A 17,121-nucleotide genomic window follows, 5' to 3' on the forward strand; every position below is an offset into this window, starting at 1 on the left:
TTCACCTCCCGGGGGCACCGGGCGGCCCCTCCATCCCTTTCCCGCTGCCGATGGCTGCTCTGTCTCCCCCACGGCGGCTCCGCAGCTCTGAGCTCACATGCGAGGATGGGCTAAAGTAGCGGAAAGCTGTTGGATCCTACCACGGAGTTACTGACTTCTCAGCTACAGACTGCATAGCAATCAGCGAGGGGGAGAGGCAGCCAGCGAAAGGGAGGGAGCGCCGAGGGAGGCAGGGAGTCAGGGAGAGGGGGGATCTGGGGACTAGAGCAGGGGGGCAGCAAGGGGCAAGGGAAAACAATGCCAGAGAAGGAGGGAGCCGGGCAGGAGGGGGAGACCTAAACCCGTCGCTGAGCCACGAAGGCACATCAGCACTCCGTGGGATGGACGCTCCTGGGAGCAAAAAATTCTGAGAGGCAGAGGCAGAAGGAGAGCGCTGGCGTGGGCAGGGCAGAGTTGGGAGAGGAGCAGGTCGCAGCGGAGAAGTAGCTCTTCGGAGGGGAAAAAAATAAACCTAGGCTGGAGGCGAGCGAGGACTGCAGGGAGAATTCCCCGATTCCTGCGGTCCGGCTGAGGCGGCTCATGGTGAGATGGAGAGCGCGGCCGCTCCCCGCCGCCTCTGATGCTGCTGGGCACGGCTGGAGCAGGCGGCAGCCCTCGGCAGGACCCGGGTAAGAGGCGGCGCCGGGCGCGCTGCTCTCCTCGCCGGCAGGAGAGCGGCAAGGGCTTTTCTCCCTTAGCGAAATAATGCATTGTTTCATTCGCGTTCGCTCCGAGGAGCGGCTATAAATATAACTTAGGGAGAGATGCGTGGCTTCGTGCGAGCGTGCCAGTGAATAATAAAGTTGCCTTGTGTGCATGGCGTATGCACGCACAGCTCCCGCGGGCCGAGGGGCAGGGGTGGGCTCCTGCCTCTAAACCTCCCCAACTTCCCTCCCCGCCCCCTTGCCACCCTGACTTCGGCCCCTTTGCAGGTAACTTCTTCATTTTTGCAGTTTTCGTAGTGTCTCCTAGCCCCGGGCTGGGTCTTGCTCACCTTTTGCTTCTCCTGCTCTGTGGGTTCTTCTCTGTGCTGGCCCCGGCCGGTTCACACAGAAAAAGGCAGCGGGAGGCCTGCTCTGCAGGCTCGCAGGTGCCAATGGGGCTGAAGTGGATGTGTTTGTTCTCCTGTGGAGCTTTTCGGGCTCCAGATCTGCCCCCCTTTCCCTTGCCTTCCACCTCTCCTAGCCCCAGCATGGCTGATCCTGCCACTGGTGCTCCAACACCCCCCAAGACAGGCACGGTGCAAAGGGTCTTCTGGACAGTGGCTTTGGGTGAAGGAGATCAGGAGGAAGCCACGGGGAAGCTGCCAGAGAAACTCTGCCTTTGCTCCCTGTGGGCGAGGTCAGCTTCCCCAGCGGGCAGGGATGGGCAGGCAGGTCTGCATGGTGCTGGCAGATCACCTCGGACATCCCTGGCCCTTCAGCCCCCTCCCCCCTGGGCAAACAGCCTGGAGCCATCCAAATCCTTCTGGCAAGAGCCTGGAGTGCCCTATCCCTGCTGCCCAGCCCTGACTCCATCGATGGCAAAGCAAAGAGCAGCTCTGGGACCTCTCCCTTCTCCCCTTCTCCCCCTGGGGGTGTGCTGGGAAGGGCAGATGGTGACGGTGTGCACGGGAACAGAGGGGACGTGGCTCCAGGGCTGCCTTCAGCCCCTGCTCCGTGCCCTCCCTGGCTTCTTGGGAGGAGCCATCCCCAAGGGATGGGAGGTGTGGATGAGCCCAGGGCTTGGGGTTACCTGGAGCCTGGGAGCCATCAGGCAGGTGCATGGGGAATACATCTTGGCAGAGACAAGGGAATGTGTCCCTTCTCCATTCACCACCAGAAGGGACACCCACAGAGACACCCTGGCAGTGTGTGGCCACTCCTGTTTGCAGACACTGGAAATAATAATTGATACAGGGCAAATATCTGCCTTAGGGGAAGCATGAATCTGCTGTGGACAGGGAGTGGTGGGGAAGAGGACAAATGGTGAGGATGGCCACAGAGGGGATAAACTGGAGAGGGCTGATCTGGAGGCAAGCAGATTCCCTCTCCTCCACCTTTTTTTTCCTTCCATCTCTCCCTGTTCAGGTGCTCAGATCAAGTGCCCCGACGCGTGGTGCTGGCAGGAGGGCAGGCAGTGGTCCTTGTCCCTTCCAGCCCCCAACCATGGTTTGCAATGAAAACCAGAAAGCCGGGAGGTGGCCGGGGAGGGATGGAATTACCTGGCAGGACCAGTTCCCACCGACCCCTCCAGCCTCTTGGCCACCCCAGGCCCAGCCATCGGCCACACCCGGGAAGCAGCTGCATCCCTGGGCTGGTGACAGTGACAGGAGGTGCCAGCAAGGGGGAGGAGGGCACGGTGGTGGGCACCTGTGCCCGCGGCGTGGTGCCATCAGTGGAGCAGTGAGTGCCCTGTGCCTCAGCCAGCCCCATCCCCCTGTCCCTGCAGTGGGCCCGCCATCCATCGATGGATGCTGGCGTCTCAGCCATCGATCCCCGCTCACCCGCGCGGCTCCCGGCCTCCGCTGCCGCTCGTTTTTCCGTGAATGGCACGGGCTGAGTGGGGCGTCTGCGGAACCGAGTCAGGCCAAGCCCCTGCTCCTTGACAGCGCTGCTGCTGTGCCCCTCAGCAGGGCCGAGAGGCCTCACAGGAGCCCCCAGAGGCGCCGGCAGCCGTTTTCCTCACCAGACAAGGTGGTTTTGGTGGTGATGGTTGGGATTGGAGCCCCTTCTTGGGGCTTGGGACAGGCAAGGGCTGCTTTTGAGCTGGTTCTGGCCCTCAGACCTCTGAGGCTCAGCAGTGAAGGTGGTGCCTGGCACAGGCTGCTGAGGGATGGGAGTTGGCTGCAACGTGACCCTGTTCCTGTGGCCTCAGAGATCCAGGCACCTCCATGCCTGTCCTCCTGGGAGCCTGGCAGCAGGCAGCTTGCTTCAGGGACACTTCTGGCATTCACCCATGGTTTACCTGGGGAGGAGATGCCCACCATCGCCTGGCACCGGCCATGCTGGCACAGCAGCACCACTGTTGCCCTCACTGGGGACCAGAGCCTGGAGAACAAGGTGCTCTCCAGCCCGGCACCTCCCCACGCTGCCAGCCAGGGGCTCCTGCCGCCGCTCTGCCCACACCCTGCCACCGTGGCAGTGGGTCTGCCCCTCACAATCTGGACGGCTGTTTTATTTCTATGGCAACATTTCTCCCGAAACACTTCAGAGGGAGCCTGGTGCTGTTTGATAATGAGGGAAGCAGCGTCCCCCATTCTGTCCCCTGCAAAAGGCTCGGAGAAACGACCCTGACACATCTCCCCACCTCCTTCCCTCCCCGGCAAGCGGTACCAGCGTTGGTACAAAGAGCTGCTGGCCTTGTCCCAGCTGCCTCTCTGCTGCCTGCTCTCCTTTCCCCTGCCTTCAGCCGGGCTCTCCCCGCTCCCTTCCTGCTGGCAGCGAGCACAAGCACCCGCGCAGACTGCCCAGCTGAAAGGAGCCAGAGCAGGTGGATGTGGAAAGCGCCTGTGCCCCAGAGGAGGGCAAAGCCCGGGAGAGCTGCGCGGATCGGCCCCGCCGGTGAGCGCGGGGCTGAAGGGCACCGGGCACCCCCGAGCCGGGCACACAGGCGCTTCACCCTCTGAAAAGCTCGATGGCACCGTGAAGAGGCGGTGCCTGCCGCGGGACCTGGCACAGCGGCCTCAGAACTCCTCTCCTCTCCTGTTCGCGCTGCTCCCAGCACCGAGAGAGAGCCTCGTGTCTGGGCGGAGGGGAGCGGGCAGGAGCCGCGGGCAGCGCCACAGGCGACAGGCAGGTGAGCAGGCAGGATCCCGCGGAGAGCAGGGGGGGATTTGGCACTCCTGGCGCTGTGCAGGACCCGCCGTGTCCCGCTGTGCCCAGCCCGACTGCCGCGATGGCAGCCCCTCCCTGCCCGAGAGCCGGGGCAAGGAGCGGGCAGTGCTCCTCCGTGCTGGGTGAGCCGGGCACCGCTTGGGCTTCACTCCTTCCAGAGGTGCTTGTTAAACCGCGGGTCAAGCCGCAGCAATACAAGTCTGCAAACCTGTGGGGAAATACTTGATCCCCTCTCTGCGGGAATGCGGCTTTCAGCTTACCTGGGATGCTCCCTCTGCTCTGTTTCTGGCGCCCCAGCACGGTGAAAGGGGAGCAGCTGGGGCCCTTCCAGGAGGCTCGTGGCTCTGCTCAGCTCCCTGTTAGCCTAGCGACAGGGGGGGGTGAAGGAAGGTTTTTTTTCCCCTGTCGCTGATGGGGTAGTGCTTAGCAGCCAGGCCAGGCTGGGAACTCGGCTGGGTGCAGAGAAGTGGCTGCAGCCTCTCGATCAGGGGCTCGGTACAGAGCAGGCTTTGCCCTGGTTATTGCTCCCCTTGCTGCTGTCGCTGCTGTTATCATCATTCATAAACTATTTGCAGGCACCTGTCTTGCTGCGTGCTTGGCAGAGTCACTAGCAGTCCATCCCTGCCCTGTCAAGACCACAACTGCAGCAGGCAGGCAGATGATGCAAGCCACTCTTAGCCCCCTTTTCCTGCACTCTGGTAATTATCCTTGTCCCCTGAGTAGCCAAAAGCCATCAAGACATCCCACATGACCAGGCACTTTGTGCTTTAGAGATGGTGAAGGGATGCTGCTGGGAATGGCCTTACATCAGGGCTCCACGGGGCAGGATGCCCAGTGAAGGGAGTTCCAGGGATGTGGAGATTAGTGAAGACACCCTTTGCACTCTGCAGTTGTGCTAGGAAGCTGGAGGAGGTGACCTGGGTGCACTGTATCTGCTTGGGATGTGAGGACCTCAGGGACAGTCCAGAGCCTTCAGTTTCTCAGCTCTTGCAGGTTTTGCACCCACCTTTTCGGGGTCTAGTCCACGGTTTTGGCGGCAGGGTGCTGGGGGTATGCCAGCCCCCGTGTTTCCTCAGGAGCAGGTGGGATGCAGTCTGCACCCTGGCTGCTACAAAAGCTCAGTTCCTTTTTGGCCAAGAACACCACCCCAGGAAGGCCAGGGACCTTCTGAGCATTTAATTTTTCCCGTGATGCCAGCTATAGAGAATAACACCCACCTTCCTCACTCAGCAAGAAAAAGCAGGGGCTTCTCCCCAGCTGCCACTCCAGCAGCACCCTCTCCTTACAACCCTGCCCAGTCCACCCCCAGCCCCATTTTGGCCAGAGAGGAGTGGGTGAATGCCGGTGCCAGCCCCAGCAGCCCCACCGCGGGGTATCCCGCAGTCAGTCTGAGATCCTGCGGAGTAGGCAGCTCCTCTCGCAGCGCCATTGTCTGGACGGTGCAGCCGCAGCAGGGATCGCTGGGGCGGTGTGGGAGCGGGCGGGAGGTGATGCTGTCACCTTTCTGTGCCTCTCCCTGACTTTGTCATCCCGGGCACCTTTGTGTAGTTCCCATTTTTATCTGTTTTTTCTCCCTCTCACTCTTTCTCTCCTTCTCTCTTCGCTTTTTTCTCTCCCCCTCCCATCAGCATGTGGGCTGATCACTGCTCAAACTTTTAATTCAGATGGTAATTGGAATAATAATACGGGCAGAATCCTTCTGGCTCCGTTGCTGCAGCTGGCTTCAGGGAGCTATGAATAGCTCTGAGTCACACACTGAGATGGTTTAACTTCAAATCATTTTGTTTTGTTTTCATATTACCCATCCTCAGGCTCCAGAGCTTCACAGGGGGAAAAAATATCCCCCCTTCTCACTCCACTCCAAAATATAAACCGGGCAGAGGCACATGAATAAAATCCTCTTTTGGAGAGGGAAACTGGTCAGCGGATCACGCCTTGAGGGGCAGATGGGGACTGTTGGCACCTGATCTATTTATAATTATTGAACGAAAAGGCAGAAGTGTGTATATAAAAATGGTATCGAGTTGATTACAGCTTCCTCCCCTCACCTTCCATATGTCAGTTGCCTTTTTAATATGGTAAAACTCTCCTGCACGGTGGCTGTGCCCGTACAGCGCCTGGCAGCCTGCCCTGCCGGCACGGAGCAGCGAGAGCTCGGCCGCTGCCTCCTGTGCAGGACAGACCCCTCGGCACAGAGCTGCCTGCACCAACCCTGGGGATATCCGTGAGGAACAGGAGGAGAGACGGAGTTACAAAGGGGATGGAGAGGACGCACTGAACGCTGCGGGTCTGCAAGGCTCTGCAAAAAGGCAGAGAGGTCCCTGCTCAGCTTTTCCTCAGTGTTTCCGCCCTGACTCCCCGAGAGGCGAGAAGTTCGTCTGCCGTGCTGTCACCGTGCCCGAGCTGGCAGGCTGCTGGATGCTGATCCCAGGCAGCCGGTAACGGGGACAAAGGCACAAAGCAGAGCCACCAGCGGCTGCGGCATTGACCACAGACAGGAGAGAAGCATTTGCCAGACAACTCCAGATAAAGCAAAGACTAAGAGTGTAAAAATACCCTGGGATTTTTCCATCGTTGTCGCTCACAGTGTATGTCCCAGAGCACCAGATACGGTTGTTATAAAAAGAGAAGTGGGGGAGTGCTGTAGCGTGGACTTTTCTGTTCTGTTTCATGAGACTCTTCCATTGCAAATTTAAGGAAGGATTGACAATATATGATCTACTCTGGCAGGGGCTGGAGAAAGACTGGGAGTGCGAGGCACTGCACCGTGTACAGAGGATGGAGCAAGGGAGGCACTGCCCTGGCACCAGCACCTTGACCTTATTATCCTGCAGATCCCTTGGAAAGGGACAGCAGCAGCGCAGCCCCACGTGCCTCTCAGGGCCAGAGCAGAACTGGGGTGGCAGCGTGGGCTGGTGTGATGGCTTGTGCTGCTGGAGCACGGTGTCACACGGGAAGGAGGAGATGACTGCAGCACCGCGGTGGTGTCCCTGGCATTGCTCAGTCTAAGCCACAGGAGGGGGAAAGTGCTTGGGAAGGAGGGGAGGGTAGCACAGGATTGGGGCTGGAAGCAGCTGCTGGGCCCTGGAGACCCATCTGGCTGGCTGCTTCAATGCTGCAAGGCAGGGGCTGTGACACCCATGCTGGCTGCAGCAGCTTTCAAAAATGCTGGGGGGCTTCTGCAGGCCATAAATTCATGGGTGTTCCTGTACACCCAGGACAGGCAGCACAGGGATGGGGAGGCTTCTGTCCAGGCTGCAGCCTCCTGCCTAGCCGCTCTCCTTGCTGCACCCACCAGCTTGGTTTCAGAGCACTCCACAGGATTGCCACTGACTCTGCAGCTTCCTGCTTCACATGTGGGTCTCAGGAGGCAGAGCAAGCTCCAAGAAATGCCCTCAGGCATGCTCTGGATTTGTGTCTCTGTCCTCAGCCAGGCTTTCCTCCCCCTTGTCCATGTGACAGGCTGTTCAGGATATGAATATAATCCCCTTCTGCTGGAGACACCTCTGAGCCTTCCCCTTTCATTCCCTTTTTGTTTCAGGTTTCCAAGTTGCAATGGGACGTTTTTGCAGCCATTTGAACCATGTTTGCACAGGGTTTGGGCTCCTGGTAAGCCCCCAGTCCTTGCCAAGCTGGTGGCATCGATTTTGGCAGCAGGGGATGTCAGTGGTGACCCTGGCTGCTGAGGAGGGACAGTGACCCAAAGTGGCAGCAGTCCCCAGCCCAGGCATTTCTTGCCTGCCTGTCTGTCCTTCCCATGGCGGCACCACGCGCTGTGGGGGTGTGTTGGGGTGGAAGTGGGAATCGTGTTTATTTTTGTTCGTCTCCTGGCTCGTGCCGCTCTGAGTTTGTGGCACTTGGTATTACTAACACTTCCCTGTGCCAGCTGGCAGCAGGGATGAATCAGATTGGCAGCACCACAGCGTGGACCCTCCACTGGCCGCTCAGCTTAGAGCCATGCCGAAGCTGCTGGCCAAAGTGCTGGTGACATCTCCTGCCCCTGTCCAGGGTGAGCCCCAGCCAGGTGCCAGTGGCTTGACCTTGCTGGTGGAGATGTCTCAGCACGCTGTGGGACAGGGCTGTCCCCTCTGAGCCATGCTGCCTGCCTGGGCTGGATCGTCCCTGTCCCTCCTTTATCATGAGCTGCTCTCTGCTCACCGGCAGCATCCCCCAGCTGGGGTCAGCCTTACACCTGCAGGACAGCTTATCCTCACGCTGCCAAAACCACCTTTAGCAGCTGTTGTGGTTTAACCCCAGCAGGCAGCTTAAGTATCAATCAGCCCCTCTCTCCCTCTCAGTGCCCCCAGCCACAGTGGGCAGGGGAATCGAAAAGAAAAGGTCAACTTTGTGGCTTGAAATAACAACAATTTAATCATTGAAACAAAATATAACAATAATACATATGTTAATGATATTGTTATTATTATTATTAATAATAATAGAAATAGTAATAATAATAATATAAATAGTAATCTAATAAACACCGAGAGAGAGAATAACAGGACCCAAGAGAAACAAGTGGTGCACAACCCCATTACTCACCACCCAATGACTGATGCCCAGCGTGTCCCCAGGCATTCATCAGCCCCTTCCAGTTAAAACCCCCAGTTATATTCTGGGCAGGGTGTTCTGTGGCATAGACTATCCCTTTGGCTAGTTTGGACCAGCTGTTCTGGCCATCCTCCCTCCTGGATTCCTGTGCAGCTCCTCAGTGGCAGACCATGGGCAGCAGAAAAGTCCTTGTCTTGGAGTAAGCCACTAAACAACAACTCCAACAAGTCTGTGTTATCAGCCAGCACTGTGCTGGCTACTACGAAGAAAATTAACGCAGTCCTAGACAGAATCAGGACAGCAGTTGATTGCTTCCTCCCCCTCCCCTGCTTCTGACAACTCAGCACATGGAGCTCGATGACATCACAGACCTTGGAATGTTGGTGGTTCCAGTTGTCCCCAGAGCCAAGATGCAGAGGTATGTGTCTCTGCTGAACATTCCGGTGTTCTAAACAGAGGGATTTGGGTGGCCACAACAAGCATTGCTGAGGCTGCAGAAGGCAGCACGCTGCTTGTCAGTGTCAACAGCCTGTATGGCCTGCACTCCAGGAACACAGTTTGGATACTCCTGCTTACTGCAGCTGAGAGCATCCTGAAAAATGTCACGGCCAGCTCGCATCTTTGGGCTAATGATGATGGTCTACCCAGAATCTCAAGGCTTGCTAGGTGATGCCAACGATGGTGGTGATGATAACAGTGAAGAATCAGGGAATTCCCGCCCTTCTGACCCTCTTCCACCCTCGTGCAAGAGCAGTAACAGCACAGATGAAAATAAGACAGAGAATCTGGAAGAACCCAAATCTCCCCCAACTCCTGAAGACTCTTACATGGTGAAAGAGAAACAGGTGGGGTTGTCCAAGCATGAGCTTGAGAAGGAAGATCGGGAGTTTCAGGAACCATTTTACAAAGACATGAGAACGTCCGACAGCTTGGCTGGAGATGAGAAGCCCAGCCCGACCTACCACCTTCCTGGGCACCTGACGTTGCCTGCCCCCCAAAAGGCTGGTACAGCACCAAGTGGCTTCCATGACCCTCTCCAGCACAGCTCAGGCCAGCACTTGGGGACAGAGGCCGCTGGCACGCAGGCCCATGCCAGTGCCCATTACGTGGGGCTGCCAGAGAGCAGCACGGGAGCGGAGCCCCACGTGCTGCGCGGGGAGGGCGGCGAGGACAGCAAGGACAGAGAGCCCCGGCCCCTGCGGCCCACCTACGACTCCCTGTGGCAGGAGAACAACATCCTCAGGTCAGAGTACGGAATGCTCAGGAATGCGAACGTCGTGCTCGAGGCGGAGAATTTCACACTCAGGCAGGCGTTCAAACAGCTCAAGAAGGACAGGGCTGTGGTCATGGGGCAGGACGTCGTGCTCAGGGAGGAGTACAACATGCTCAGGGAACAGTATGACAGGCTCCAGGGAGAGAATGCTGCACTCAGGAAGGACAACGCCATGGCCGGGAGAATGTTTAACAACTTCCAGAACAACTTGAAGAGACAGGCGTGCGTGGTGGCGAGCCTGAAGGATCAGCTGAAGATCAGCCAGGCTGAACGAGAGAGGGAAGCCCAGGAGCTCCAGTCCTTAGTCCGGCAGACTGAGTGTTATCTTCAGCTCACAACCCAGCGCGCTCTGAATGCCGAAACAAACGTGGAGAGGCTGAAGCAGCAGATCTTTATGCTCCAAGGACAGCTGGAGAGATGCAAGCTGGAGAATGAAAAGCTGAGAACAGACTGGCCTGGAAGCACTGAAGCACAACTTGGACTTCACCAGGCAAAACTCCCACAAGCTCCTAATGGGCAATGATGCCTCCCTCAGGCAGTTCCTGCCTCAGAAATTCTGCCCATTGTTACTGAGGTCCTTGAATCCACCAGAAAAATTCCCAAATTTTAAGCAGAGAAAGATCTATGAGTGCAGTTCTGCGTGAGTTCCATGGATCCGTGCATGGTCCGAGGCCATCGTTCTCTCACTTGTAACCATTCACTGCAAATAAAAGCATTTACTTTCCCACTCTCAAATGTGTGTGCTCGGACTGGTAGCCTTCGTCCTTTGTGGGAATACTTTCCTTGTGATTAAGTACCAGTGCAGGTAGTGGTGTGGTTTTAGCTGCTGATACTCTGTTTGGGCACTCTGGCTGCCCAGGCTCTGAGCTGCATGGTCCAGCCATGGTGGACTCTGCCACAGCTCCGGCTGACATGAGCTTCCACGTGGAAGCCAGGAGGAAACACAGCACCACAGGATGCAGTGCTCTTACACAGTGTGCTCATCCCATCCCATAGCTGTACCAGCCTGAACTGGAGATAAACCAAGCCCTTGTATTTCATCTGCTTCCTTTGCCCCTTCTTGGGAAGGGGGGAAAGGTGAGGAGCAGACCTCCAGATGTTGCTGCACACATTTTCACAAAGCCTTAGGTCCTCCTTCCTTTCCTTTGGAGCTGGCTGCTGCCTGGGCCAGAAATCCAAAATCGCTAGAGATGGTTCATCTGTTTTTGCAGCTGCAGAAAGAGAGTCATCGGTTGTAGAAACTTTCAGGATATTGTGAGTTACTCATATGTGTGAGCTGTGGCAGGGCCTTCCTGTGTTATCGGGTCAGCGCTGGCTAAGGATGAGCTTGGCATATCCAGGCTGGCTGAGAATGATGCCAGTTGAAGAAGATGCCTTTCCTCTCCTGGCTGCGTGGCAGGGCCTTCCCTGTGTTATTGGGGTCAGCGCTGGCTAAGGATGAGCTTGGCATATCCAGGCTGGCTGAGAATGATGCCAGTTGAAGAAGATGCCTTTCCTCTCCTGGCTGGGGTGGCACAGAGGGTTGTACCTAAACTGGTACAAAACTGTACCTAAACTGTACCTAAACATTGCCGCCCCCAAAGTGATGTGGGACCCTGCAGTCTGAACTCACCATGAGACGTACCTAAACTGGTACAACCTAAACATTGCCGCCTCCCAAAGTGATGTGGGACCCTGCAGTCTGAACTCACCATGAGATAGCTCTAATCAGCTTTATCCCAGCAGGACCATCTGTGGGTATGAACTGACCTCTCCATCACATCAACATTTCTGATTAACTTGGGTTACCAGCCCCAGGGTCTGCCAAAATTCCTGGCCAAACTGACTTCATGATGTTGTAGGGCAGTGAGCTGGTGGGAGCTGGCAGTGTTCAGTGTCAAAGTGCTTTTTCCTGATGGGGATTTTTGGGCAGCTGTTCCCTTTTGTCTCTGTATGGTGAGTTGCGGATTACAAGGTTGTTTTCTCCTCCTGGTCCCATAATACTCTTGGTCTGAACAACCTTGTTTGTGTTGCTGCAGAGCTTTAACTGCCTCAGTTCCCATCAGAGGTGATGTCTGGAACTCCCTTCTTGCAACTTTCCAGTCTCTGATCCTAACTGGGGAAAGCAGTGGCATCCTGGTGGGCATCCCTGGCCATGTGCAGCCCCATTCTGGGGCACTGCTGATGGGACAAGGGTGGCTCTCACCAGCTTTTCTATCCTAGGCAACATCATTTGTTATTCCTCTCTCCTGTCCGTGCACAACCACTTGCAAACAGCTCTGATCCCAAACATTTGATCCCAAAATCCTTGTATCTTTTCCTGTATCTGGCAACCAGTGGATGTTCATTGGTGAGGAGGAAATAGACTAGCTGACACTGTCTGCATCCACACTCAGCACTGGCTGCTGTAATCCAAAGGCTACAGAGCAGGATTAGCATGGGTGTACAAAACCCTTCCTAATCTGTGAGTCATTACCCCCGCAGCGCATTTCACTTCCCAGCAGCTCTGGGCAGGTGGAATAGGTTGGCTCTTGGGTCTTTGGCTTCCCCATCCTTCTGTTCTGGGAGGACTGGGTTGGGACATCTGCTGGACATCCTCGCAGGACTCTGCTGCTGAGCTGCTCCTTGGATGCTGTACACAGGGCATGTCTCAAGGTTTGTTTCCTCTAACTGCCTTCTCTTTGGCTGCTCCTGAGCCCCTCCTTTCCATCAGTTCTTTTGGGTTCTACCCTTTGCTTTCCTTCTTTTATATGAAACAGGGTGTTCTGCACACCCTGGAAAAAATCCCCTCAGGGTTAGGCTGGGCTGCCGGGGATCCCTGCGGGCTGTTGTGCATTCCTGTGTTTTGTTAGTCCTTGTGTGAGAGGTATTTAGCCTGGCTGAGCTCTCGCCCTGGTGTAAGCTCTGATATTAATAAAATGGCTCAGGGCAAGGGCCCTGTGAGCTGCTCAGCTGCTGTGCCCTTGGTCTGGAGAGCGGTGACCGGCCGGCCCTGCTCCTCTGCTGGGAGCGCGGGGTCTGCGGGCCGTGCACCCAGTCTGCACCCATCAGCTCCTCAGCTGTCCAGCCAGGCTGCAGCAGGTGCCCCAAGGTGCCAAAAGGCTGGCAGCGCTGTGCCCGCCGCTCTGGACTGCCATGGGTGCTGCCGGGGGATCTCACCGCCTTGTGCTTTGTCCTTCTCCGCCAGGCGCGTGCCCAGGAGCAATCGCAATGGCAGCGCTGGTCCCAGCTCGCCAGAGGTGAAACCTGGAGCTGCCCAGTCCCACGTGAGTGCTGCTGCATGAGCTCCCACGCCCTGCCAGCTCCCACGGCCCCCTGACACCCGATGACCGAGCAAGCCATGGGCAGCGTCCGAGTCAATCGGTGAGTAACCGTCCTCTCGAGATGCTGCTGCCCTCAGTGACTGCTCCTCCTCATCTGGCCCCTCAGACCATAACTTCAGACTGCTTTTTGATATATTCTTCTCAAATTACCTGTCAGTGGCTTTCCTGTTCCAAGGAATGACTCTTCTCTCCTTCTCCAATCCAAAACATGCCATATGTAGGGGTAGTGTTTGGAGGAATACTATGGAGGAGAAGCAAAGCACTGCATGGTGCTGAACCAGAAATTACAGATTCCAGCAGCACTGGAGAAGCCACATGTTCCTGGGAATCACATGTTCAGCCACCAGTGCTGTCCTTGCCATGAGATGGAGGCCCATTCTGGGGGACTCCAGCTGACATGTCAACACCACAGAGGGGGGAGAGAGAGACTCGCAGGGTCCTGTGAGGCTGCAGCTTGTCTGGCGTGAGGACAGAGAGTCTTTGTGCTTCAGTGCACTCTCTTGGTTTCCCCGGTGGTCAGAGCACCGTCTACCATCACATCTTTAAGGAGTATCTGCAAGTGTCACGGGATCACATGAGGGGCAGTGTCAGAGCTGACTGCAAGGGAGGGGAGCCAGAGGGGGAAAGGTTTCCCAGAAAGTGTGTGTGTAGCTTCTGCCAAGGAAACCGCCAGTGCTTTGGCTTGGTTTCCAAATTACACCTTTGGCTTTGGATAAGGGATGCTGGAAGACACACATGTTGCTGTGGCAACAGAATTGTCCTGAGGCAGGAAGTGTATAAACATTGTCACCACACACCATGAAATCAGTGAGCAGAGCAGAGGAGAAAATAGAAACTCGCAGCCTTATATTATATGAGGATCAAAATGTGGTCAGGCTGTAGGTGCTTGTTCCCAGGCTTCCTGGCTGTCCCAGCTACTGTCAGGTTTCAAAGCCTTGTATCCCTTCTCACCATAAATGCTGGAAGATACCACAGAGCTACAAGCTGCTGCTGCTGTGCTGGCCTGTCAGGACTTTGCTAGAGGCAACCTCCAGGCAGCAACACTCAGCAAACATTGCAGCGGATGTCCACCAGTGTGGTCAGGTTGGCACCACGGTGCAATAATCACTGAAACGTGCTGTTGTGAGTTCCAGCAGGGTGGTCCTGTAGCCCTGTGAACCACCCACGTCTCCTGCCCTTGCTGTCTCAGTGGTTGCTGTTACCCTTCATGGATTCCTGATGGAAGTGCCTGTTTCTTCTGCTCCCAGGTACAGCATTGTCTCCACCGAAGAGGATGGACACAAGGTCTCTACTCTGGGCAGCATGAACGGGCACAGCCGGAATGGGAAGGGCCACGCTCCCCGGCGGAAGCACCGCAACCGTTTCGTGAAGAAGAACGGCCAGTGCAACGTTTACTTTGCCAACCTGAGCAACAAATCTCAGCGCTACATGGCCGACATCTTCACCACCTGTGTGGACACGCGCTGGCGGTACATGCTGATGATCTTCTCCGCCGCCTTCCTGGTCTCCTGGCTCTTCTTCGGCTTCCTCTTCTGGTGCATTGCTTTCTTCCATGGTGACCTCAATGCGCCGGCAGTGGCAGGTAGCCCCTCTCTCCTCAAGCCCTGCATCATGCACGTGAACAGCTTCCTGGGGGCTTTTCTTTTCTCAGTGGAGACACAGACAACCATCGGGTACGGCTTCCGCTGCGTGACCGAGGAGTGCCCGCTGGCCATCATGGCAGTTGTGGTGCAGTCCATCGTGGGCTGCGTGATTGACTCCTTCATGATTGGCACCATCATGGCCAAGATGGCAAGGCCCAAGAAGCGGGCCCAGACCCTTCTCTTCAGCCATCATGCCGTGATCTCCGTGCGGGACGGCAAACTGTGTCTCATGTGGAGGGTGGGCAACCTGAGGAGGAGCCACATTGTGGAGGCCCATGTCAGAGCCCAGCTCATCAAGCCCTACATGACGGAGGAAGGGGAATACCTCCCACTGGACCAGCGGGACCTAAATGTGGGCTACGATGTGGGTCTTGATCGTATATTTTTGGTCTCACCCATTATTATCGTTCATGAGATTGATGAGGAGAGCCCCCTCTATGGGATTGGCAAGGAAGAGCTGGAGACGGAGAATTTTGAGATTGTGGTTATTCTGGAGGGGATGGTGGAAGCCACAGCCATGACCACACAGGCACGAAGCTCTTACCTCGCTAGCGAAATCCTTTGGGGTCATCGCTTTGAACCAGTCGTGTTTGAGGAGAAGAACCACTACAAAGTGGATTACTCGCGCTTTCACAAGACATACGAGGTAGCTGGCACACCTTGCTGCTCAGCCCGGGAGCTGCAAGAAAGCAAGATGACCATCTTACCTTCTCCTCCACCTCCCAGTGCCTTCTGCTATGAGAATGAGCTGGCACTTGTCAGTCAAGATGAAGATGAAGATGATGATGAAGTGGGTGTGGTGTTAGGGGGCAACACCAAGGAGGAGGGAGGTATCATCCAGATGATGGATTTTGGAAGCCACCTGGACCTGGAGCGGCTCCAGGCAACTCTGCCTCTAGATACAATCTCATACCGCAGGGAGTCAGCCATCTAACTCCTCCAGCCTCCCCGTTCCTCACCCATTGCCTACAGTCTCCTCTGTTCCGTACCCATACACTGGATAATTTCCTTCACCACCAGATAATGCCTCCCATGATTGCCTCTCAGCCCCAAACACACCAAGGCCTGGAGCTGCTCGGATATACTCCCTTTCTCACCAGGTCCTAATGCCTGGGAGAGGAGTGAGGATACACTGCTCTTTCTGGGTACGCAGCTTGGGCTAGAACCCCTTCCCTGCCCAGAGACAGGAGGGCAGCAGGCCTGGTTTCTTGTCTCTGGAGAGGTGACAGGAGTCCCTGCCTTCAGTGGACAGATTGGGACCCACAGCAAGTGTTTCTGCTGCTGAGGCGAGAGCAGACTTTCTGTCCCCTCTCACTATGGGTAGGCCCCATGGCTGTCAAGGGTCATCGCCATCGCTGGGAGAGGAGCAACACCTAAGCACTGACCAGATGAGGATAGAAGGGAGAGTTTGGGACTCTTGGAGGGAGTGGGGAAGGATCTCAAGGAAGGAGTTTACTTGCATGTTTGTTGCTTGTTGCACATGATTCTGTATATAAAAGAGAAGGAGAACTGAAATCGATATTCTCCCACAGCAAATGCCAAGCTAGGAGACAAGGACATTCTACATAGGCTGCTCTGCACTCTCCTTGGCTTTTGGTGTCTGTCACCTCCAGAAGCAGCTCGGCTCCATGGACTTGGATCCAGTTCTCCCAGTCCTCTGGAAAAACATGTCCTGCTCCTCTCCTGAGATACTGGCAGAGGAGGCAGAGCCCTGTGCTTACCACACTCAGACTGCTCCCTGGCGCAGCACAGCCAGATGGCACACAGGTGACCTGACTGGACAGCAGACCCTCCACTTGCTCCTTTTGCCTCCTCCATTCTTCTCCCTGATGCCATCAGCTGTAAAACAGAATTTGTAACTATTTATTTTTAATAAAGTCTAATATCCCAAGGGGAGGTTTGGAAGCAAAGGACAGACTCCAAGGCTGCAGCCTGGTATAGAGACTGATGAGGGTTATTAGGGCTGGTGTTTGCTATTTGTATGGCATTGGACCCTGGAAGCTCCACCACGAGCGCTCTCTTGTTCTGGACCTCTCTGGTAAAGGCCTATAACAAGAGACTCAGAGAATTTGCTCAGGGAGAAGGTCTTACAAATGTGTGTATAGGGAATAGTCTGCATTAAAATTACCAGTAGGATTGGCCAAGCAATATTATTTGCTTTGGAGATAGCAAGTGTTTTTCCCAGGGAAGGGTTATAGATGCATTTGGTGAAGAGGCAGAGATGTGCAAGACATTGCTCTAGATTAAAAAACCCCATTGAAAAACCCAAAGCATCTTTGTGCTAGTGGCAAGTGAAGGGAGAATGAGGGAGGACATCAACCAAAGCTAGACCTGTAATATCACTTTGTTGTCATTTCACAAAAGAGGTGAAAACATGATGAGCATTTTCCTTCAGGAGCAGTAGAATCACCCCTTCATAACTGCAGATGATATTTGAGGACAGAAAAACAAACAGGGAGCTCAGGAAGCTCTGGGCACCCAGTAGCTGTAGTGTGATG

At 55.7% G+C, this 17,121-nt stretch overlaps 2 protein-coding genes across 3 annotated transcripts; both read left to right on the forward strand.

Annotated features, from left to right (window-relative positions):
- Positions 1–224: 224 nt before the first annotated feature.
- On the forward strand, positions 225–16,701 carry KCNJ4 (potassium inwardly rectifying channel subfamily J member 4). Of its 2 annotated transcripts, none has more exons than XM_039725567.1 (3): positions 225–668; positions 12,845–13,020; positions 14,228–16,701. In XM_039725567.1, exons 2-3 carry the CDS (start codon positions 12,983–12,985, stop codon positions 15,555–15,557), a joined length of 1,368 nt encoding a protein of 455 aa, XP_039581501.1. In that variant the 5' UTR covers positions 225–668; positions 12,845–12,982; the 3' UTR covers positions 15,558–16,701. The 2 variants fall into 2 exon arrangements, with proteins under 2 accessions (XP_039581501.1, XP_039581502.1); XM_039725568.1 differs by lacking the exon at positions 225–668 and adding an exon at positions 1,351–3,816.
- On the forward strand, positions 8,342–10,375 carry LOC120510105. The gene is given in 2 exon segments (XM_039725569.1): positions 8,342–10,122; positions 10,124–10,375. Coding segments are annotated over 2 exon segments (1,317 nt in total). The 5' UTR covers positions 8,342–9,004; the 3' UTR covers positions 10,323–10,375.
- Positions 16,702–17,121: the final 420 nt, after the last annotated feature.

This window comes from Passer montanus, unplaced genomic scaffold, assembly GCF_014805655.1.
Source record: "Passer montanus isolate IOZ18808 unplaced genomic scaffold, ASM1480565v1 scaffold55, whole genome shotgun sequence".
NCBI classification, from domain to species: domain Eukaryota; kingdom Metazoa; phylum Chordata; class Aves; order Passeriformes; family Passeridae; genus Passer; species Passer montanus.